The 25,435-nt window shown below is 34.5% G+C and overlaps 1 protein-coding gene across 1 annotated transcript in view; it reads left to right on the plus strand.

Annotated features, from left to right (window-relative positions):
- The window catches only part of ASZ1 (ankyrin repeat, SAM and basic leucine zipper domain containing 1), a 51,200-nt gene that overhangs the window by 2,689 nt on the left and 23,076 nt on the right, over positions 1–25,435 (plus strand). Inside the window, exons 3-4 of the mRNA XM_015067294.3 lie at positions 1,966–2,088; positions 4,934–5,045. Of these exons, the coding sequence (XP_014922780.2) occupies positions 1,966–2,088; positions 4,934–5,045 (235 nt within the window). The remainder of the gene's footprint in view (positions 1–1,965; positions 2,089–4,933; positions 5,046–25,435) is intronic.

Below are 25,435 nucleotides of genomic sequence, written 5' to 3' on the forward strand. Positions count from 1 at the left end.
CTTTTAAACTTACCATTTTACACTATGCCTAGAACATAATAAGTGCTTAATAATTTACTTTTTTGAGCATTAAAAGGTAATGATGATGGAGAATTTTTATATTAAAGTGCTACATTTAGGGGCGCCTGGGTGGCTCAGTTGGTTGAGCGTCCAACTTTGGCTCAGGTCATGATCTCACAATTTGTGAGTTCAAGCCCCGTGTTGGGCTCTGTGCTGACAGCTCGGAGCCTGGAGCCTGCTTCAGATTCTGTGTCTCCCTCTCTCTGCCCCTTCCCTGCTCATGCTGTCTTTCTCTGTCTCTCAAAAATGAATACATGTTAAAAAAAATTATTTTAAAATGCTACATTTATTATCTTCTTCACATCTTTTCCTTTTTACCTTTGGTGTCACAGGTGGAGCAGTAATGTCAACAAGGAAAGAATATTGAGAATATAAAATGATCTTTTTTCTCATCTCATTCATATGCTTTCAGTTACAGTAGTTGGAAGAGGAAAATTGATTAGAGAAGACTAGTTAGGCTAGCAGTGTATGTATGTACTAAGATGGTTTTATTTGGTTTTCTCCCAGGAATTATCATGCACCTTTTATCAATTAAAGTTAGGCAGTTGGGAATTTGACATATATAATCTTTCAGCAACTTAGTGTTCCTACAGAAAAAAAAGTCAGATTCTCCTCCCCACCCCCAACAAGTTTTCATTCCTTTGTTGAAAACGAAAGTGATGTGACCTTCATCTTTGCAAAGGGAACACTTTATAGCCAGAGACTATAAAACCTGTAAATTATAAGGCATTACAGAGAGGCCTACAGTGTTTTTCACATACAGGTTTTCTTTCTTTGAAGCAGAAAAAAGTTCTGTTTTTTTTTCCTTAATATTAGCAAATATTTCTTAGTTTGAAGAGAGAGATTTCCACTTAAGACCTTATTATAGAAATGGCTTTACCTAAATTTAATGGGTTGTCTTCACTGCCTCATTGTATCTTTGTCTTCGTGTCACATTTCCTGTGCTCCTCTTCAGTCCTAGATCCAAACCTAGATCAGTTGAACCATTTTTTTTTCTTTATATGACCAAACCACTCAGTGCTGTTGGAGAAAATCAAACGACTCCAGGGATTTGTATCATTAATGATTCGAGAATTCTAAGGTCTGCTGGCTCTTGTCCTTTCTTAACAGTCATTATCTATCTCTTCCTGTCCTGTTTTGGATAGTGGCTATTTAAAACTTCTTCTTGGGGTGTCTGAATGGCTCAGTCAGTTGAGCATACAGCTCTTGATTTCAGCTCAGGTCATAATCTCAGTGTTCGTGGGATTAAGCCTTGAGTTGATAGCATGTAGCCTGCTTGGGATTCTCTCTCTCCCTCTATCTCTGCCCTGCTCACATGTCCTCTCTCTCTCAAAATAAATAAATAAACTTAAAAAAAAAAAAACTCAACTTTTTCTTACTCCTCAGGCCTGATACCTCATCTTTTCTTCTCTTTATTCTAGCTCAGTGCTTGTTTGATTTCTCAAAGGCAGAATCAGAGAGTCATTTTTTAATTCTTTTCCATCACTTCTTAAAGCAGCTTTAAATTCTAATGAATTTTGGAATTTTTGGAATATCCTTTTGTATCCCTCTCTCTCTGTCTCCACTGCTCTTGCTCTGACTTTTGCATAAACATCTATCCTCATAACTGGTCTCCCTGCCTCCTATACCACTCTAAACAGTGATACCTGTGTTGTTTTTGTAATACAAATATAATGATGTCAATCCCTGGCTCACACAATGCAGTCTGTATTTTGTAATTTCTTCTGATAAAGTCCAGGTGTAACTATTTTCTATTTTTTTCTGAAACCATTATTACTAAGAAATTCCCTTTAGTTATAAAGTATATGATATATGTCACTATGAGCAATACTTTAAGCATATGAAAGTGGCAATGATTTTTCTTTTGGTGGGGAGGCTGTTAAAAGCTTGTTTTTATATTTACAGGCCTTAGCGTAGATTCCAGCTTTCGGTATGGATGGACTCCCCTTATGTATGCTGCTAGTGTTTCTAACGTAGAGCTGGTTCGAGTCCTGTTGGATAGAGGTGCTAATGCAAGCTTTGATAAGGGTAAGATGTTTTAAACATTTAAAATATGTGAATATTTACTGTGTATGTATCTGTGTAGAAGCCTAATTATAGTCTTTTTAGGGGTGGTGATGTACGTTTTCCATGTTCTGTTTTTATATATTCACTTTAAAATAAACCTTTGTCCTTGAAAAAAAATAAGGTGAGATGTTGCGGTAACTTAACTGATTATGTTTACTGTGATTTTCTTGATTCCCAAGCAGCTATTACATGAAGTGAAAAAAATTAAAGCAGTTTGAAAAACAAACCTTCGTATTAGTTTTATTATGTAATCAAAATACAAAATCAAATTAAAAATCATAAATATTTTGGAAAAACTCTTTCCAAAGAGGTAGTAGATTTCATTTGTATTATCTTAATAACTGGTTAAGTCATTACATACCTCTAACTGTGTGGGAGAGTTTGAGTTATTTTTAAAGGAAAAATGCATTGAAAGAAAACATCAGAAAGCTGATAGTTTTGTCAAAAATTACTTGAAAATCAGTCTTTAGGGGTGCCTTGGTGGCACAGGCGGTTAAGCGTTAGACTCTTGATCTCTGCTCAGGTCACGATCTCACAGTTGGTGTGTTCATGCCCCTCATCGGGATTTGTGCTGATGGCATGGAGCCTGCTTGGGATTGTCTCTCTTTCTCTCTGCTCTCCCCTGCTTGTGCTGTCTCTCTCTCTCTGTCTCAAAATAAATAAATAAACTTAAAAAAATGTTTTTATAAAGAAAATCAGTCTTTAGATTTTAAAACTCAACTCTGAATTATATCACTTAAGGTTGTTTGAGAGGTAGCTTATTAAATCTATATATGTTTTATTGTTAAATAATTTCTACTCAGTACTACTTTGAATGCTTTTGAAAAAATGAGCGTATGTGCAAATCCAGATAAATTATTTTATTGAATTATTCCAGTAGGCAATTAAATTCATTTCATAATTCAGATATAAATTTCATTTTAGAACTAATTTTCACATTAATTTTGTACCTGTGTTAGATATTTGTAAAACCATTTCTATGCTGTTTTCTTATCTATGTATTTTGTACAAATTCCTATCTTATCATTAGTTTTAATCTGCTGCTATGATAGGTTTTTCTTTTTATTATGTCATTTAAAAATATCACCCCTTGGGGCGCCTGGGTGGCTCAGTCGGTTGAGCGTCCGACTTCAGCTCAGGTCACGATCTCGCGGTCCGTGAGTTCGAGCCCCGCGTCGGGCTCTGGGCTGATGGCTCGGAGCCTGGAGCCTGCTTCCGATTCTGTGTCTCCCTCTCTCTCTGCCCCTCCCCCATTCATGCTCTGTCTCTCTCTGTCTCAAAAATAAATAAACGTAAAAAAAATTTTTTTTTTAAATATCACCCAATGAGGGGCACCTGGGTGGTTCAGTTGGTTAAGCATCTGACTCTTGGTTTCAGCTCAGGTCATGATCTCCTGGTTCATGAGTTCAAGCCCCACATTGGGCTCTGCTTGGGATTCTCTCTCTCCCTCCTCTCTCTCTCTCTCTCCCTCCTCTCTCTCTCTCTCTCCCTCCCTCCCTCTCTCCCTCTCTCCCTCTCTCCCGCTCCCTCCCTCCCTCCCTCCCTCTTCACCCCTCTCTTGCTCGTGCTTATGCTTGTTCTCTCTCAAAATAAATAAAATTAAAAAAGTACCACTCAATGAAAGCAGTACTTAGGAATGAGATTTATGAAAGTGTATAAAATACTCTGCTCAAAAAAATTAATAGTTTTCTTACCTACAGAGAATAAACTGATGGTTCCCAGAGGAGAGGTGGATGGGTGGGGGGGAGGGATGAGTTAAATAGGTGATGGGAATTAATGAGGACGTTTGTTGTGATGAACATCAGGTGTTTTATGTAAGAGTTGAATCACTAACTTGTACACCCGATACTAATGTTACACTGTATATTAACTGGAATTTAAATAAAAACTTAAACTAAAAAGAAAGAAATAAAAGCTTTCTTTCTCTGCTTCTTGTAATCAGAGGGATACCTTACAGTTATAAAATGTAGTAGTTTATATTTTTCACAGCATGTTTACATAAATTCTTTTATATATTCAACAGTAGTCCCACCAGGTAAGGAGGGAAGATTCCTATCTATAAATTAGGTCTTCTGAGATGTTAAGACATCACTGGAGTGACAGTTTATCAGTGGCAGAATTGAGACTAGAATCTTTATGCCTGATCAATATTAAACCACTGATGTAAACCATAGCTGTCATGGCCTATTTTGAATTCCCCTATTCTTACCTGAAAAGTGTTTTTGTTTTTTAATATACTGTGATCTCTGCTTGTGGCATACAGGCCAAGAGAAGAAGATTTTTAGGAAACAGGTGATTTCAGAGAGATCAAGTAGAAAATGACCAAAAAGAAACCAAAGGATATGGCAGTTAGTTCATTTTCAATAGGATGGTCTGGATAAAAACCAGATTTCACTGAGATGTCAAATGAATGAGAAATAAAGAAGTGAAATCAGATAATACCAATTCCTGTTTTTTAACTGCAAGTTCAGCAAGGCAAATTTTAGTCAGCCAAAAACTATTCACCTCCAGACAGCATCTCTACATAGAGTCCATGTTATTACCCCTTCCCTATTTTCTTGAAGAAAAGGGAATAGGGAATGGAAGTTAAGAAATGAATTGTAGATGTATTTTGGAGATTAAGGCAGTTCATCTCTGATGTCATTTTTTGGTGAAGGAAGACAGTTATCTGCTAAGAGTAAGAGATTTGGAAACAAGTTATAAAATGTTAAGAGTATGGTAAGTGTTTAGAATCTTTTGAATGGTCAAAGAAGTCTGTTAGATATACTTCTTGATGTTGGGGGGGGGTCCTCACTTTTCTTTACAGATAAGCAAACTATTTTGATAACTGCATGTTCTGCACGTGGCTCAGAAGAACAGATCTTGAAGTGCGTAGAACTACTGCTCTCAAGAAATGCTGATCCAAATGTTGCTTGTAGGTAAGAGCCTTAATACGTATTCAAAAATTATGGATATTTTTATTTGATTATTAGCCTGTTAAACATTTGATAGCATGATTTTTTAAAAATCATGAACAATTTGTGTTTACTTGGCCATTTAGTTGAATGAAAATAGGTCATACAGTCATGGTTCCAACTGTATAAGATTATCACAGGAGGGCATATCATGAAGGTAGTCTTTCAGATTTTAATTTTTAGAGGAATGTTCTAAGAATTTGAAGTGAGAAGGAAATGAAGACAATGAACTATATCATTTCCTATGAATCATATACTCCAAGGAACAGTTAAGCTATAATATTTAAACCTTTAGTATTCTCTCTGTATAACAGTTACCTGCTAACCAATTCTACACAAATATTAAAAATTTCAAATAATACATTGAAATGTTTTAATTTTCCTAAGAATTTTCCAATTATGTTATTTCATATAGGTAACATTGCCCAGATGTGTAGAAAACAAGCTGTAACTGTATCTTGGATCTGTTGAAATGTCAGTAATTTAAAAAATAAATCAGAAAGCTTAAAATTTCTGTTACTAACTTCTTTCTTAACCTGGCTTTATCTTCGTGTTAAATCTCTTTCTGTTTTATTTATTCTTCAAAATTAATAGAGTAGGAAGTAGGCTTTCTAACAGAAATATGTCTAGCATGAATAGAATTATTATTCATAATTCATTAATTCAAATAATAGTGCTCTAGTGCCTAATATATAGAGGTAACTTTACTTGATTATAGAAGTTTTTGTTTACCTGATTTAGTTTCTTTGACACCTAGACAGAAGGTGTCTGTTTTGTCTCCCAGTGGACACTTGGTAATATCTGGAAACATTTTTGATTGTCACATCTGGGAGATTCTGCTGGTGTAGAGTGTACCGCTGACATACTGGGTAGAGGCCAAGGATGCTGCCAAACATCCTACAGTACATTGGACAGCCTCTCAAAACAAAGAAGTATCCATCTCAAAGTGTCCTGGTGCCAAGGTTGAGAAACTAGTGTGAGAAAAGTCAGGCTTATAGAGTGGATAATCAGTATTTAATGAATAAAGATTTTTTAAAGATCTGGAAAGAAACTACCTGCAAATTTTTAGCAAATTGATTCACAAGAACTTTTATTCTGTCATATATGGTATAATCCCTAGTTAGATATAAATTTTGAATTTGACTGTACTTTGGAATATGTCCAAGATACCTAGCTAAAGTAAGCCTCATCAGTGGGTTCTATAGTTTTAATTTTTACATTTAGAAGTGGGTTTTGATAAGAATTGCCTTTCTGGGTTCAATGGGAAATTGGGTTTTTTTTGGCTGGTGCTCTTCAACTTTTATTTTATTTTATTTTTTACTGCTTCTGCACTGTATTATAGAGAGTAAAGCCTTTACCCTCCCAATCACTCACTGTCTTGAAACACACTGAAGGAAGGTCAAGCAAGCCATTGTTATAGGTTCTAGACTTTGCTGCTTCCAGAAGAACTAGAAGGTATTTTTTTTTTGATACACAGGATATATTTGGGAAAAAAATATTTCATTTGAATTAAAATAATATAACATTCGCATCTCAAGCTAAAACTACAGGGCAGCCACATAATTTCAAAACTGAAAACTGAAATTTCAAAACTGAATCTGAAAGAATATAAAATTTGGATGGATCTGTACTCAACTAAAATGGAGAATTATACAGCATGGTTGAAGAAAAGAACAATCTGCATTTAATTAACAAATATGAGAAATACCTGAAAAACTTTTCAATTGCTTTAATTTTCATGCTCAAATCATAAAGCAGTGAAATAATTGAATTGTGTTTTCTTGCATAAAATGAGGATCTTAATAGAGCTGAAAAGAATAAGTCATGGGAAATAGTGGTTTTAGGCTGCAGATTTTATAAGGATAGCATTAGTGAACAGATGGGGATAGTGTGGTGACAGCGTACAAGAAAAAAATCTCAGGACACAGGGGGAGCGCAATAAGATTTGGTGGAATTAAAAAAAATTTTTTTTTAATGTTTGTTTATTTTTGACAGAGAGAGAGAGAGAGAGAGAGAGAGACAGAGCATGAGCGGGGGAGGGGCAGAGAGAGAGGGAGACACAGAAGAAGCAGGCTCCAGGCTCCAGGCTCCAAGCTGTCAGCACAGAGCCCAGCGCCAGGCTTGAACGCACAGACTGCAAGATCATGATTTGAGCCGAAGTCAGTCGCTCAACTGACTGAGCCACCCAGGCGCCCCAAGATTTGGTGGAATTTTATAGATAATTCATTAGCAGTGATAAAAATCAAAACCTATTAGAAGATCAGGAATTTTAGTTTCAATCCTTCTCCTTCCTACCCCTAACCATCTTTTCTTTGTTTTGCTTCTTTGAAAAATTTTTATAATGGTAAAATGTGTGGTAAGAACATAAAATTTGCCATTTTAAGCATATAATTTAGTGTATTTTTCTACTATAAACTTTTGCCCCAGGCATCTGAAGTTTGCAGCCTTTTGAGCACTGCTCACTTTTCTAACCTGAGATCCGAGCTGAGCTAAGTAGAGACAAGTAACTTCCATTTACTTCCGATACCTGTGACTATCTACTTTTTTTTTTTTTTTTACCTACTGAATTGTTTTTTGGAAAATCACATTTGGTGTTTGTTGCTGTTTGTTTTGCTGAAACACTTTAATGCAGCTTAGTCATATTTAGCCCTAAACACAGGTGGCCTGCATTCATACTACTCGGAATTCAGCAATTGTGCCATAGCGTGGACTAATATTCCTTTTTCTTCTTTTTATACTGATAATGTAGTTACCAGTGACATTATAAATTATTAAAGTTTAAAAGGTCTATATTAGATTATTGGATATATGATAAAATTTGAAACCTTCAATCTAGCCTTAAATTTGGAGTTGAAATTTTTGTTAGAGTAATAATAGTAATTATAAAGTATATATAATTAACATTTCAGTTTTTAGGAATTGTGTGGGTTTTTTCCTTCAGGTGTTCTGAAACATTTGCTTATATTAAAAAAGGATATGTATTTTTTTACATTAAGGAAGAAATTTTTCTGGCAGAGAAGTTTATTATATTCAGATTGCTCAGACATGAGATAAAGGTTTTGTAAAATCATGTGGCATTTTAATTTTCATAGATGTTTTTATTATCGTTGATAAGACAGTACACATTAACTGATATCCAGGGTTTTGACGTAATCATTGTGGGATTGTTAACTTATTGAATGTTACTGCCTGTGTTAATAGACAGAAAATACTCTGGGAAAAATTTTGCTTTCTTTCTCAGAATATAAATTTAGTTGTAAATGTCACTGGAGCAGTTTGGTAGATTGAGGTCTAATTCTGGATTACAAGATTAACTTGTTTTTTAGTCATAAGTAAATATGTAACATATCTTTGCTCTGAAAACATAGACGGAGGGCACAATAATAGTCTCAGAAAGAATTTTTTAAAAGAGCTTATTTAGAAAGCAGTACTTGAAATTGTTATTTTGTGATTTTTTCCTTCATGTAGATTTTTATAAACCACCTATGCATATCCTTTGTGAATCTTTTTATTTACCTGTGTTTTCTTTATCACACATAGCAGCTTTGTTAGCAGTTTTATATGTATGCAAACAGTGACAAATACCTTAGTGTTGCCTTGCATTTAGGGCATGGCATTAATATTGCTGTTCATATACCTGCAAGTCTAGTTAGTCCTTTTGGAAGCACAGAATGGAGAGGATAGAGGTGAGAAAAGCTAGTTGATAAAAGCCCTTGACACTAACCTCTGAAAACACATGCATAGAAACCAAAACCTTAAAACAAACAAATACCTTCCAAATTCTTACTTGACTTTGTTTTATTGGTGTCTAGCGCCAGTGGTAAGTGGTGTGGTGGCTGCTAAAGCTTCCACTTGGAAGAGACCCATAGCATTTCTTCTATTTTATTGTGATCACATGGTCATATCTAGCTTCAAGGGAGTGAGGAAGTATAATCTTACTGTGCCACAGGGGAATCAGCAATATTGGGTGGACCGTTCTGATGATTTACCATGTCACCTTAAGTGTATTTTCTTCAGGGCATAACAATTGTATTTCCTTTTTACTGTATGTTCAAAGTAATAATTAATTTTGAGTTTTGAACATAAATTTGTGATGAGGAAAATTGGTATTTATCTCAAACTTTTTCATTCACTTTTATATGTAATCTGTCCCTAATTTGTTCTTTATAATGTCTCTTAAAATTGGGGCCCCTGAGTGGCTCAGTCAGTTAAGTGTTGGGCTCAGGTCCTGATCTCATGGTTAGTGAGATATTGCCCTGCATGGGGCTCTGTGCTGACAGTGTGGAGCTTGCTTGGGATTCTTGCTCTCCCTTGCTCTCTGTCCTTACGCATGAGCACGTGCACACAGTCTCAAAATAAATTAAATAAATAAATAAACAAACATACATTACAAAAATGTTATAATGTCTCTTAAATTCTTTGCAACTTTGATATTTATAATTCTACCTTAAGGGGTACTTTAATAGCCTCCTAAATGACATTTTTGACGGTGCTATGTCTGTACTTGGGTCAGTCTCGTCTCCTGTTACCTATAGAACACACTTCCTTTTGTCTGTTAAGTAAAAGCCAAAATTCTCTGCAATATGATCCCACCTTAATTATTTCTCACTACTCTCTAGTATCTAACTTCTTTTTCATTTTATTTCAACATTATTCCTCAGATACACAGTCATTCCTACCTTTATGTTTTTCCTTTTGTTATTCTTCAGTTTGGAGTATCTTCTTCTTCCCTCACTGTGCATTCAAACTGTGTCTTCAGGTGCCAGATTAATAGTATATGATGCTTTCCTGTGTTATTAAGCCCACAAGAGTACTTTTTTTCATAAGCTATGATTTTGGATGGGTGGTTATCTTATTGAGGACACTCTTCTACATCTCATTGTTCTTTCATTGTTTTCCTGTAGGAAAGTCTGGATTTCCCTATGAGCCACTTGACTACCCTAGTACCATACATAGTTTTTTATTCCTTCACAGTTCTTTCATGTGATATTTATCAAGTTCTTATTGATTTTAATAGATTTGTCATGGAATGATCATTTGTCTCTTTTATTTCCAAAACGTAACTGTGTTTGTGAAGTAATTCACAGTATATGTGAAGTAATACATTAATCCATTTATACCACAGAAAACATGAAACATGACTTAGATGCTGAATGTCTGGGTCCAAATACTATGTCAACAACTTGTCTAAGCTAATATAACCATTAAGTCTTTTTGAAACAGTTAAGTCTCAGTTTCTTCTGTGATTGGTCAATGTGATACCTAACTAGCTAGCAAGGCAGCTGTGAGAATTGAAATAGGATGATGAATATGCAAATACTTAACACGCTGCCATTTCATAGTAGGTGCTTACCAAATGTCACATTTACTTAAATTGGTAGTATTTCCTGTGCTTTTATAAGAGCCACAATTTCTGAAATGCACATTTCTTATTGATTTATAAAATTAAACTGATGAGTTTATTTTACTGTTTTCCTTAAACATTTTTACCATTTTAACAAAACGTGCATAAGTGAGCAAGTATATTCTTATCTTTTGTTTTGACTGAAATTTAAAGATGATAATTTAAGTATTTCAATATAATGAATATCTGGATTATTAGTATGGTGGGTTAGGGGTAAATGAGAGTAGCTTAGCAAGAAAGAAAAGATACAGGATGTTGGCTAAATGGGAAAGTCAGGTACGCTATGACTTCAACAGTTAGTCTTTTAACTCTCTTCTAACTGCTGAAAGAATGATTTTTTTTTTTAAAGTGAAGCTGTAGTTTACCTAACACTCCTCAAAAAGATGACCCAAGTAGTGAATATAATATTTTCAAATGCTTTGTAATCAGAAATTATAATCTGTGGGGGTGTCTTGGTGGCTCAGTCGGTGAAGCATCCAACTCTTGATTTCGGCTCAGGTAACGATCTCATGGTTCCTGAGTTCAAACCCTGCGTTGGGCTCTGCAGTGGCAGTGTGAAGCCTGCTTAGGATTCTTTGTCTCTCTCTCCCTTTCTCTCTGGGTCTCCCTGTTTGAGTGCTCTTTCTCTCTCAAATAAACATTTTTTTAAAAGAGAAATTATAATCTATCCTCTTCAGATGTCTCTGTTTGAACTTTGGTATTCATTAGGTTTAGGTCACCATATACATTTTCACACACAAAATCATTAATTTGAAATAAAAACCAACCATAGTTCATGTATTCTGACACATTTTTTCACGTATCAGTTAACATCTCTGAAATTGGTTGTGTCTCCTGAAATTGATGGCGTCATACATCATATGAAATATGGTCAGTTTGTTACTTACCTATTTAGTAGTTTTGTCTCTGGTTATATTTTTTGAACTCAGGGTTGTCCAATGGTACTGGAAGTCCTGGAAGAAGTGAGCAGTGTAAAAATAACATTTTAAGGTTTCTATTATGATTGAAGTTTATTTTCTTAAATATACTCTATTTCAGCGTTTTCCCACAAGAATAGGTTACTTTCTACATATTAATAGTTTAATAGTTTCTACATATTAATAGTTTAATAGAAGGATGGGTTGCTGACACATTGAAGCATTAGATAAAAAGAAATGATTTATCTCTCCATCATGCACTTTGTACACACATATACATGGTATTTTCATTATTTAGAAGCATACTGCTACAATTATATTTCTTTTTGAAAATTTTCCCCACATTCAAGTGTTACAACAGCCTCATGAATACCTACACATAGAAATGAATCCATTCTTGTTGGGAAAGTTTAATATCTCCTGTTATATGTCTCTGTACAACTGTGCACATTATAATTAGGATCTTCACTTAGTCAAGAATTTATTGGGTCTTAATCTTACCAAGATACTGATTTTTTTTAAATTTTTTTTTAACATTTATTTATTTTTGAGACAGAGAGAGACAGAGCATGAACAGAGGAGGGGCAGAGAGAGAGGGAGACACAGAATCTGAAACAGGCTTCAGGCTCTGAGCTGTCAGCACAGAGCCCGACGCAGGGCTCGAACTCATGGACCGTGAGATCATGACCTTAACTGAAGTCGGACGCTTAACCGACCAAGCCACCCAGGCGCCCCCCAAGATACTAATTTTTAATATCCATTGGTACTTATTAAAGCCTATATAAGACTTATTAAGAATAAAGAAAAAACATACCAAACTTCTGCATATCAAAGATATACCTCTTTTAGTCTTTGAAAAGCCATGTTTTGCCTAATGATTCTAATACTGCTTTAAATATGTTCAGAATAATACAGTGTAATTAAAGACCCTGTGCATCTTCCCCAGGGTCATATTCACTTCACTTCTTTCTTCCTTGGAGACAGCAAGTCTTATAATTTGCATGTATTTTTCCTGTTACAGTTGGGTTTTATATTAATATATAAGTATTTATATAAATATATATAGAAATAATATATTTATTTATAATTCTTTTTACAGTAAAACCTTGGTTTACAAGCATAATTCATTCCAGAAACATGATTGTAACCCAAAGCGCTTGTATACATCAAAGGAAATTTCCCCATAAGAAATAATAGAAACTCAGATGATTCGTTCCACAACCCAAAAATACTCATATAAAAATGATGATGGGGCACTTCGGTGGCTCAGTTGGTTAAGCATCCAACTTCAGCTCAGGTCATGATCTCATGGGTTTGTGAGTTTGAGCTCCGCATCGGGCTCTGTGACAGCTCAGACAGAGCCTGGAGCCTGCTTTGGATTCTGTGTCTCCCTCTCTGTCTGCCCTTCCCCTGCGCACGCTGTCATTCTCTCTCTCTCTCTCTCTCTCAAAAATAAACATTAAAAAAGTTTTTTTTTAATGATTACAGTACTGTAATACAAAATTAAAGAAAAATAAATTAATCTGCACTTATCTTTGAAAACTTTTGTGGTTGATGTGAGGAAGCCAAGAGAGAGGAGGGTTATTGTATAGGACAACTTTCACTGTCATTAACAAAATCACTGCTGTCTATTGGCTCATTGGAATCTTTTTCTGCATGGAGGCCATTGTATATGTTTGCACAGATGTTGGCTACGGTGCAATATTAATAAACTCTTATTGTATACTGTATTTAATGTAACTGGCAAAAAAGGAAGCAGAGGAAAGGGCCTCTATCTGCAGGCAGCCTGACCTAGAATGAAGCAAAGCATTCCTAAGCTTACTCTTATATGGAAAAGCAAAGAACTGTCCAAAGAACCATAGGTTCTTTGAAGTGACAAAAAATACACTAGTGCCTGTTGTGGACACCTTGCAATGTTCTGAAAAATCACTGATTTCTGCCAGATACCGCAGCCTGAAACAGAGCATCTGAGCATGGGAGACAATCATCCACAATCCCACAGCGAGAGGGAGAGAGAGAACCCTTGGCTCATTTGTGATCATGGGATGTTTGGCCTTACGTACTGCTCATACTACAAGATATCACACTCATTTATCAAGTTAAAATTTATTAGAAATGTTTGCTCATCTTGCATAACACTCATGAAACAAGTTACTCGTAATCCAAGGTTTTACTGTATTTATATAATTATCCACATGTACTTACATATAATCATCCATATATCTGTAAAAAATGTATTTTATCGTACATTTTCATTGAGATAGAATTTATAATGTGAAACGCAGAGAACTTATGTGTACAGTTTAGAGAATGACAAATAAATATACCCATGTAGCTCACACCCCTTTCAAAATATACACCATTTTCCCATTACCCTAGGAAGTTCCCTTAGGTTCCTTCCAAGAGGATTCTCTGAACCATAGAGGCCACCACTGTTACTTTTTTCTACTCTGGTTAATGTTTCCTTTAGTGCATCATACATTATATATTCTTAATATCTGAATTCTTCACTCAACATAATAATTTTGAGATACATCCGTGTATTACGTATCAGTAGTTTGCTTCTTTGTATTGCTGATAAATAGTACAGTGTTTGAATATATCACAGTTTTTTTCATCTCTTAGTTTTCTTTTTGTTATTTATTTCTGTCTTTATTACACTGTGGTCAGAGAACATAGCTCTCTATGATTTCAAATCTTTACAACTTGTTGAGATTTTCTTTATGGCCCAGAATGTGGCCAGTTTTTGCAGATGTTCCATGTTCACTGCCACTAATAATTTGGTAATAGTTGGGAATAATAGTCCATGTGTATTAATTAGACATTTATTTGTTGTGATCAGATCTTCTCAATGACTGCTGATTTTTTTTTTTTTTTTTTGCTTGTTTGTTCTGTCATTTACTGTGATTTCCATACTGGCCAATTTTTCCTTATGTTTTAAGGCGACTATATTCCTGATGCATTGACCTTTTATTCTTATGAAGTGTGTTCCTCTCTCGGTTTAGTAGTGGTTCTTTATTATAGTACACTTTGTCTACTGTTAGTATGGCTATATCACCTTTCTTTTATGTTTGTATAGTATATATTTTTCCATCCTTTTGCTTTCAGCTTTTCTATGTGGTTTTGTTTAAAGTAAGCAGCTGGAACGCCGGGGTGGCCTAGTTGGTTGAACATCCAACTCTTGATTTCAGCACAGGTCATGATCTCACAGTTTGTGAAATCAAGCCCCTTATCAAGCCCTTGGGAGCCTGCTTGGGATTCTCTCTCTCCCTATCTGACCCTCCCCAGCTTGTATACTCTCTCGCTCTCTCTCAAAATAAACAAACATTTAAAAAATAAAGTAAGCAACATATACAGGTTTTTCAAATCCAGACTGATTAACAATAGTTTTCCTTGTAATTGGAATATTTAGTTCATTGGCATTTAGGGTACATACTGCTATGCCTGTTTAATTTAGTGTTGTTATTTTCCAAGACTGTTTTTGGATTAATCGTTTTATTATTCAGTTTCCTATCTTGCTAGTTGCTCATTCTTCTATTATTCTTTGAGTAGCTACTCTAGAGATTGTAGCATGTACTTTTTACTTCTAAGAGTCCATTATTTACCAGTACTTTGACAATTCCTGGACAATGTCAGGAATATTTTAACTTTAACTTTAGAATATTTGAACTTGGTTTGTCCATACCACTCCTACCTTTCTGGTGATGTTGTCATATATTTTAAATCTCTATGTATTTTAAACCTCACAGCACATAATTACCATTTTATTATTGTTACCAATTATGTTGTTGTTATATAGACTCTTAGTTAGATTGACTCATACATTCATTCTTGTATTCTTAATTCCATCTCACATTTTCATGTTTCAATCAAGGATCATTTTTCTTCTAAAAACCTTTCTTTTGTGTATTTGCTGGAGATAAAGTCTGTTTTTGTTTGAAAACTTTTTTACTTCACTTCAATTTTGAAAGTTAATTGAGCATAGACTTCTAGATTAGAAGTTAATTTCCTTCTAGTAACTTAAAGCTATCATTTTGCTATTTCCTGGCCTCCTTTGTTTCTATTGAAAAGCTAGCTGTTAGTCTTATTGTGGAAGGTATTATGTTTGAGGGTATTTTATTCTCTGATGGTTTTTATGATTTTCCATTTGTTTCTTGTTTTAGGCAACTTTGCTCTAATATTTCTAAGTATAGTTTTCTTTGAATTTGTTCAGCTTAGGGTTTATAGAACGTCTTGAATCTGTTGTTTAATTTGTTTTGTGAGTCTGGGAAAATTTTCAGCCAATATGTCATCAGATATTGCTTTTGCCTCATTCTCCTTCTCTCTTCAAATGGAATTTAGACCATTACACCCATATCACATATGCCTCTTAACAATCTTTCTTTATTTCCATCCTTTTTCCTCTCCATATTTCACCCTGGGTATTTTCTCCTGGTCTCCTTCTTACCTCCAGGTTACTAATCTGCTGCTGCTGCAGTTAATCTGCTATTAAACTCATTTATTAACTTCTTAATTTCAGTACATCTTATTTTTAAGTTCTATAATTTCTGCTTACCTTTTATCTTCCCTAAAATTCAGGTCTCTAGTTAAATTCTTTCTTTGTCTTCTATTTTCTGGGGCACATTAATCACACTTATTTTGAAGTATGTTTCTTATAACATCTAGAGGTCTTTTTAATTGTCTCTTCCTCTTTTAGTCACGTGGTTTGTCTCCTTAGAATGCCTAGTAATTTTTGATTGAATGCTGGATATTATGTATAAACTTTTGTATAGGCCTGTTTACTTCCAGAAAATAATTAATTTTCTTCTGACTGGGAGTTAGAACCTTGATCCAGTCAGGGATTATGATAGTTCAAGGTTGGGTTTCAGGATTAATCTATTTCCCCTACAACCCTTCAGTGATCTCAACTCCAAGTGGGGATTTTACCTGAGTTACTCACCCTTTAAGAAGACAAACTTTATTATTCTTCTCAGTTTTATGGGAATGCTAAAAGCCCTTCTTACCTCTTCAGCCTCTTAGCAGCTGTTTGAGGGTCTTCCTCCCTCCTCCCCACACATAATTCATGTTTCTTAGGAATTTTCATATGCCTTGAAGGTAAAAGCCCAGCAGAATATCACTTCTCTTCAAGGTCCCTTTTATTTTCTGCTATTCCTTTTTTTCCAGACAATTCTTGAAGCTCTTGGTTGGTAGCCCTGAACTCCATTTTTTGTGTCTCTAGCCCCATAAGAAGGCTTGTAAGCCCTGATTTTTGCTTATGCTACTCAGGGATTGGCAAATGTCTCGAGAAAAAGTGACAAAGAATTTAAGACTCAATTCAACAAATGCTTCTTTTCTCCCCAAGATATTGGCTTCTCATATTCTGGCTGCCTTGGTTTTCTACAAGGCCTTCAAACATAGTTTGTATTTTGTCAGCTTTTATAGCTTTTGTTAGTAGGAGGTTAATATAATAAAATTACTCTGATAGCTGAAAATGGATGTCCAATTCATAGCATTTTATTGTCCACATCTCCTTTTTCATAGTTTCATTAAACTCCCAGCTAAAAGCTGATTATTTTAAGCAGAGTTTAAAAAGTAGATAATACTGAACTGTACAGTAAAAATGTGACATGAAGACAAACCATCCATTTTACCCTTGGTACAGAGAAGTAATAAATACATCATTATGAAGGTACATTTTTTTCCCCGTCACATTGAGAGTTTTGTTTCTGCTTTTCCTTGTATGCCCTCTAGTGGAAGTTTTATTGAAATGAAATAATTTAAAAGTGAATAAAAAGCTCTGCATCATCCAGGAAAAAAAACTGTAATTATGGTAACAATGTGTAAACTTACTTTTTTAAATTAAAAAAAAATTTTTATTCATTTTTGAGAGACAGAGAGACAGAGCATGAGCAGGGGAGGGGCAGAGAGAGAGGGAGACACAGACTCCAAAGCAGGCTCTAGGCTGTGAGCTGCCAGCACAGAGTCCAACACGGGGCTCAAACTCACGGACTGTGAGATCATGACCTGAGCCGAAGTCGGATGCCCAACCGACTGAGCCACCCAGGCACCTCATAAACTTATTTTTTTTAACCGTCTCTTGGCCATTAACAATTTGAGGAACTTTGATAGATGAAGGAGAAAAAAACAATATCACTAGTATATTCAGCTGGGTTTAGTTAAACAATATATGCTAAGCCCTAGGAGATACAAGGTAACATCCATTCTCTGCCTCAAGAATTTGACAAAATAATATAAGAGATTATAGGACTTTGAACATTTATAATAGAGTAAGACTAGAGGTAGTAGAGGATGTCCCTAGGAGTAGAAATTGGGAGAAAATTTAACTGAGATGAAGATGTCAAGTGGAAAATTCCTATAGCTTTTTCTTGAGATTTGAAGAATGAATAGGATTTAGTCAAAGGAAGATGATAGAAAAGAATATTCAATGTAGAGGGTGGCACCTCTAGAAATGGATGAGAGCACCTTTTATTCAGGCAATTGTAAGTTATATAACCAGATCATACGGTATTAGAGTAGAAATGGAGTCAGAATTTGGCAGTGGCTAGATAATAATCTTTGAACCATGCTAGAAACTATGAATTTCATCGTGAGAGCTATTAAACAATTTTAAGAAAAAGGAATGTATTAGTATTTTATAAAGGTTATTCTGTTAGTAGGTTGAGGATCAGTTGGAACCAAAAGGTCCAGTTAAACGACTGTTGCTCTTGCCAGAGACTGTATATTCAGAATTGAAAACAGAAGTAATTTTGCCTGAATTTGAAGAACATTTGGGTTTCAGGGTTAATCTGTTTCCCTTCAGTGATCTCAACTCAAAGTTGGGATTTTACCTGAGCCACTCACCCTTTAAGGGCCATGAATGATAAATTTCCACTGTACCTCAAGATAGTTATCAAAATGTATTTTTATTTAAAATTCTGATCACAAAAGGTTCTGGTTAAAAAATTTTTTAAAATATGTAACTTAGAAAATGAAAAGTCTTCTTTTTTCCTACTACATAGCAGGTTATTTTATATTCTTACAGAATTTCTTCCATTTGTTAGCATTTTTTTTTTTTTTTGGTTTTCTTTTATCTTTAAATAGGATTATATACTATATAGTGTATTTCAATTGCTTTTTTTCACCAGTGTTTCACAGACACTGTACTGCCAGTATGTATACCTACAGTTCTCTCTTTATAATGGCTGTATAATCTTCTACTATATGGATGTGTTATCATTGCTTAGCCTAATATTTTACTGAAAAACATTTGGATTGTTTTCAGTTTTTTAGTATTACAAAAAATGCTATGGTCAACATCTCTAGAAATATGAGTAAGTTTTCTATGGAACATATTCCTAAAGTACAGTTGCCGACTCAAAGATAATGTATATTTAGAATTATGATAGGTGTTGCCAAATTATCTTCTGAAAAATTTGGATTACTTTATACTACCTTCAACAGTTTTTGAGAGGACCTACACAGAAGTATCACTGGATATTTTTGATATTCTAAATTGTCCAATCTGATTCGTATGTAATGGTACTTAATTTTAGTTTGCATGCTTTTCAATAATACTTAATTGATTAGTCTTCCACATTTTTGTTAGTTGTTTATGTTTCTTTGTTAGTTAATTTCCTGTGACCTTTGCCATTTTTCTCTTTGATGGTCCACATGTTCCTTACCGATTTATAGGACCTTTTGGAAAATTGGATCTTTTAGCTTTTTATTGTTACATGTGTTGAAAATGCTACTTCTGGTATGTTTTTATTTGTGCTTTTTTTTGTTGTTTTTAGTTTTTATGTTGTGATTTCTGTCTTTTGAGGGAAATTGTCAGAAAGCTAACTTCCAAAAATGGTCCTAAGCTCAGAGAGTGGAACAAGTTACTACTTTTTAATTACCAAGGAATAGATTACACCAATACAATTTAAATATTTTCAGAGTATTAAAAAAAAAGGGAAGCTTTTCAGTTGTTTTTTATAAAGCAAACACTAATTCTGAAATCCAGTAAAAAAAAATCCACTCCAACAAACTTTATAAATCAATCTCAGTTACAAATATAAATACAAAAATCCCAGATCCTTAATGAAGTGTCAGCAAAATGAATGTTATTAGCAAGTACAGTGATCATATGAGATTCATGTCAACAAAAAATGGCTCAATATTAGGGAAATATATTTTATAATGGGTCAAGAGATTTTTAAAGGGGGATATCCCATCATGATAGATGCCAAGAAGGGTATTTTTATTTTTATTTATTTTTACTTTTATTTATTTATTTATCTTTAATGTTTGTTTATTTTTGAGAGAGAGAGACAGAGCATGAGCAGGGGAGGGGCAGAGAGAGAGAGGGAGACACAGAATCTGAAGCAGGCTCCAGCCTCCAGTTGTCAGCACAGAACCCGACGTGGGGCTCGAACCCACAAACCATGAGATCATGACCTGAGTGAAAGTTGGATGCTATACCGATTGAGCCACCCAGACGCCCCTAAGAAGGGTATTTTTAGAAAAGTTAAAATCAAATCCAATTTTCATGACCTTAATAAAATTTGATTAGATGAATAGTTCCTTAATTTCATAAACATATAACTAAATCCAAACCAAGTTATGTGCTTAACAGAGAAACTCTAGCAGCATTTGCATTAATGCCAAGAAGATCCTGGTCAGGATGCTTATTATAAGTTGTCTTTAACACTGTTTTAGGAATTGTATGGCAATTCAGTTATGCAAAAGAAGAAAAGTGGTACAAATAATAAACATAGGTAATAATGACAGAGCATTTATTTCATGCTTAGTACTCTTCTGGTTGTGAAACATTATTATCTCATTACCCACAAGTTATGGATAATATCACAAATAGGTGCCACAGATGTAGAAACTATCACGCCCATATAAAGTTGTAGAAACTGAGGCAGTAAGAGTCTAAGAAACTATCTTCAGCCAATAAATGCTGAACACTAGATTTGAATTTAGGAAGACTGACTGACTTTATACTTAACAAGTATAATACTTCTGCTCTAAACCAAGGGTTTGCAAACCTCTAAAGTTTGACTGCAGCAAGGCTGTGCTCATTCATTTATGTATTGTCTGTGTCTGTTTTTGTGCTATAACAGTAGACTTGAGTGGTTGTGACACAGCCTTGCATGCCCCATAAAACCTAAAATATTTACTCTCTTGCCCTTTACAGAAAAATTTTGCCAAATCCTGTTTTAAACCATTTAACTATGACTGATTATCAAACTATTAGGCTTTTTTATTAGGAAACAGGGGATAAAATGATAGTATTTTAGATTACATGAGTATATGCTTGGTAAACCCCAAGATAATCAACCCAGAAACTGTTCAAAATAATAACCATAAAATGAAGTCGTTTTTTAAAATACTAATAGCAAAATTCATTTGGCTTCCAACTTATAAATAATAACCAGCTTGAAAATACAGTGAGATAATAGATCCCAATTTCAAGAGCAAAAAACATTAAATATCTAAAAGTGAGCGTACAAGACATGTGAAAGACCCAAATGAAGAAAAGTTTAAAACTACACTGAAATAAAAGGAGATTGAATAAATAGATGTGTCCTTTTCTTGGGTGGGATGACTCAGCATTAAAAAAGAAATTTGGTGGTTTTGTTTTTTGTTTTTTGGTTTTTTTTTTATCTAAATCAGTTTGTAAAATTAAACATCTCATTCAGAGATCCAAGGGGATTATTTTAACTTAATGAAATGATTTTACTAATTCTGAGAGAAAGACATGACAGGAAAGAAAAGACCAGGAATTTTCTGAAAAATAGGTTTGTGACTTCAAGATGTTAAACTGAACATATGCTAAAAGTCCTGCTCCTCCACAACAAATTTTAGATATCCATAAAGTTTTAGTAAAGTCTTTTGAAACAGGAAAGGTAGTTATCTGTGGAATGGAAAAGGAGTAACTTCCTAAAGAAAGAAACAGATAGGAACCCTCTCTGGCAATCCCTAAGAATGACAGTACTGATAGGCAAGGCCAGGATTGCTGGCTTGAATTTTCCATGCTTAAGAGGCTTTTACACGCCAGAAGATGGGTACACAATCATAGATCAAAAACTGGAGAATGTAAGCATCATAAAACAGGGACAACAAATTCCACAAAAGTGCAACTTAGACTGGAGAAAGTAGGAAACAAAAAACCCAGAAGAATTTTAAGAGGACTTTATTTTTCTGAGCAATAAAAGAAGGATTTGCCTCCACTAAATGACAGACCTATTGTTGAATATTAAAATTAAGTATCTGAATAACAGCACATGGGATTCTGCTGAACTGCTGATTAACGTACTGGAAGATAGATGTGAGGAAATCTCCTAGAATATGACATGAAGAGTTACAAAGGAAAAGATATGACACATGGAGATCTTCACCAGAAATTCTGATATCTATCTAACAAGAGTTCCAGAAGGAGAAAATGAAAGAGACTATATTTGAAGTACTAAAAGCCCAGGGGTGCCTGAGTGGCTCAGTCAGTTAAGCGTCCAACTCTAGATTTTGGCTCAGGTCTTGATCTCACAGTTTGTGGGTTTGAGCCCTGTGTTGGGCTCTGCACTGACAGTGGGGAGCCTACTTGGGATTCTCTGTTTCCCCCATTCTGCCTGTCCTTCACTCACGCTCTCTTTCTCAAAAAAAATACAAAAGAAAAAGAAAAAAATAATAGCCAAGAATGTTCTCAAAGTGAAAACCCATATTCTTAGGTTTGAAAGATCTTTGAAAACAAGATTTATACACATACACAGATAAAGATATATTTTTTTAATTAAAAATTAAAATATATGGGCACATCATAACTTCAGAATATCAAGAATAAAGGCAAAAATCCTAAAAGTTACCTGTAGAAAAGACAATTTATCAAAACAATTTCTATCAACAAATGACTATCTGATAATAGAGTTCTTAATAACAACTATATATGGAAGAAGATAAATGGTCTGAGGAATAAACTTTGAACCTGTGAGTCTGTATTTAGCTATTCTATCATTCAAAAGTGAAGGTAAAATAAAGACATTTTCATGTATATGAAAACAAAGTTGTTTCGGCACAGGCACAATTGACATTTTGAGTGAGATTGTACTGTGTATTGCATAATATTTAGCATCCCTGGCCCTCACCCATTAAATGCCAATAGCCTCCTCCAGTCATTTTGATAAACTAAAAGGCTTCCACATATTTCATAGGAAAGTGTTCCTGGCCAACAATGACCATTCTTCTGACTCTTAAAAATAACATCTAAAAAGTGCTGCAAAAAGAAAAATAAACCCAGAAGAAATAATAGGATGTAAAAAATAATGTTGAATGAGAAATGAATAAACATATTGGTAAATCTAAATAACTATTGGCTGTTTAAAAGAAAAGAGCTTTTAATGATAAAATGACAAGTTACACTAAATTTCCATGCTGACAGTTTTGGAATTTGGGTGGCTGAGGAGAGAATGAAGTAAAATAAAAGTAAACTTGCCTTTAGATGAGACCACAGTTATTGATTAACTCTTCGTTAAATGGTAAGAGTAAGATTGTTGGGAAGAAGCAGAAGGAACTAAAAGTAAATACTAAAAGAAAAGGGTGTTGTAAGCTTTCAGATGAAGGGGACAGGGATGGGGGTAGATAGAACAAATAGAATTTGATCTAACAAGACTGAAAAGGAGTCATGGAAGCATGTATTTATCATGGAAACATAGTAAATAAAAAGCACAATGTCAGAAATAAGTCTAACCATATTAATAGAAAAGTCATCTAATTGGTAAAACTCAGTGACTAAAATATAGTAACTCTCATATTGGCTGAAACCAAAATCCAGTGAGAGTGACAAATAAAAGAATATATAACAGTTAAAAATAAAGTGATCAAAAAATATGTTATTCATTTAGCAAATATTTATACCTGGTAGATACCGAAACAAAAAAGACCTCTGGGGTAAAAAGCAAAAATTTAACAAGATAGTTTCAATATGTGTGGCTTTAAAATATATAAAATGAAGCTAGTAGAATTTTTAGAAAGGATAGATCTATAATCATATTTGAAGATTTTAATAATGATTAGATAAAAATAAAGATATAGGAAAAAAGTAAAGATGGGAAATGTGACACACTTAGCAAGTGTATCTAATTGATATTTATCAAGAGTTCTGACTCTTAACATAATTTACACACAGGGATTCTTTTTTTTTTTAAATTTTTTTTTAACGTTTATTTATTTATTTATTTATTTATTTTGAGACAGGGAGAGAGACAGAGCATGAACGGAGGAGGGTCAGAGAGAGGGAGACACAGAATCTGAAACAGGCTCCGGGCTCTGAGCTGTCAGCACAGAGCCCGACGCGGGGCTTGAACTCACTGACCACGAGATCATGACCTGAGCCGAAGTCGGCCGCTTAACCGACTGAGCCACCCAGGCGCCCACAGGGATTCTTTTCAAATACATGTGGATTATTTTTAAGATATGGTGATGTTCTGGGCCACAAAGGAAGCCTTAATAAATTCCTTTTAAGAAAGTGATCTCTTTCACTTTCACTAACAACAGTGTAATGAATTTAGAATTTAACAACCAAAAGCCTCTCCAATGCATAAAACTGGGTACTTAAAATTAAACATAATAATTTGTAGATCAAAGAAGAAATCAAAATAGAAGTGATAAAACTTAGGTCTGAACAATTGAAGCCTTGCAATAGCAATTTTTTGAATGAAACTTGTGTGATTGAGAAAAAGCAATACTTAGAGATAAGTTAGAGTCTTAAATTTATTGGCAAGTCAAAATATTGCATGAATAGCATGATTTATTTATGTTTAAAATTGCCATTTCTCTGCATATATTTATACATGTAAAATTTATTATTTTCCTTTGCTAAGATCTAGAAAGATAGCCAATTCATAACAGTGATTATCTGTAGTGTTCTCAGGGAAAAATGCATATATGTATGAATTAAGTAATTTTTAAAAATTAATACATCTTGTTAAAGAGTAATGATATAGAGGGGCGCCTGGGTGGGTCAGTTGGTTAAGCATCTGACTTTGGCTCAGGTCATGATCTCACAGTTCATGGGTTTGAGCCCTGCATCGGGCTCTGTGCTTACAGCTCAGAGCCTGGAGCCTACTTCAGATTCTGTGTCTCCCTCTCTCTCTGCCCCTCCCCCGCTCATGCTCTGTCTCTCTCTCCTTCAAAAATAAGTAAAAACATTTTTTTTAAAAAAAAGTCATCATATAGAATTAGCCTTATATTAAAAATAAATCACAATAATTAAAGCAGTGTGGTATTAGTGGAAAGCTGGCTATCACTAATCCCTAGAAGGAAAACAAAAGAAATCTAAAGCAATTCAAGAGTATACAAAATTATTATATATGATTAATCTGGCATTTCAAACTAAAGAAAGAAAATGGATCCTCATTTTGGTGCTGGGGATTTGCATAGCTATTTGAAGGAAAAAAAATGCTGGATTTGAACCTCGCACCAAAATTATTTCATATGCCTCGAAATATTTAAGTATTAAAAAACATAAAAAATTACTAGTCAAAATATTGCATCTGGGTGGTTCAGTAGGTTAAACGTCTGACTTCGGCTCAGTTCATGACCCCACAGTTTGTGAGTTGGAGCCCCACATTAAGCTGACTACTGTCAGCACAGAGCCACTTTTGATCATCTGTCCCTGTCTCTGCTCCTCCCCACCTTCCCAAAAATAAATTAACATTAAAAAAATACTAGATGAAAATGAGTATAAATATATATTGGATTGGCAAATATATATTGGAAAGGCAAAGGCCTTTATAAACATGGCACAAGGATATCTGGGAATTTGCAACCAGAACATCATTCTCTTCCTTTTTGTTCTCAACTCTAAGCTACTTGCCTTTCCTGAGCCTTAGACTGCTGAGAGTTTAAGACATCTGGGTGCTTAGGAGGTGTCAGGCTCTTACTCTTATCCCTGCAAAATGGTGGGAAGTCATCAGGGGTAAGTCCAGATGGAGAGCAGCTAATCCTATAAAAGCTTGACATTAGGAGATTTATGGACCTGGGATGAAGCCGATCCTGCATGAATATCTTAG

This window comes from Acinonyx jubatus, chromosome A2, assembly GCF_027475565.1.
Source record: "Acinonyx jubatus isolate Ajub_Pintada_27869175 chromosome A2, VMU_Ajub_asm_v1.0, whole genome shotgun sequence".
NCBI lineage: Eukaryota > Metazoa > Chordata > Mammalia > Carnivora > Felidae > Acinonyx > Acinonyx jubatus.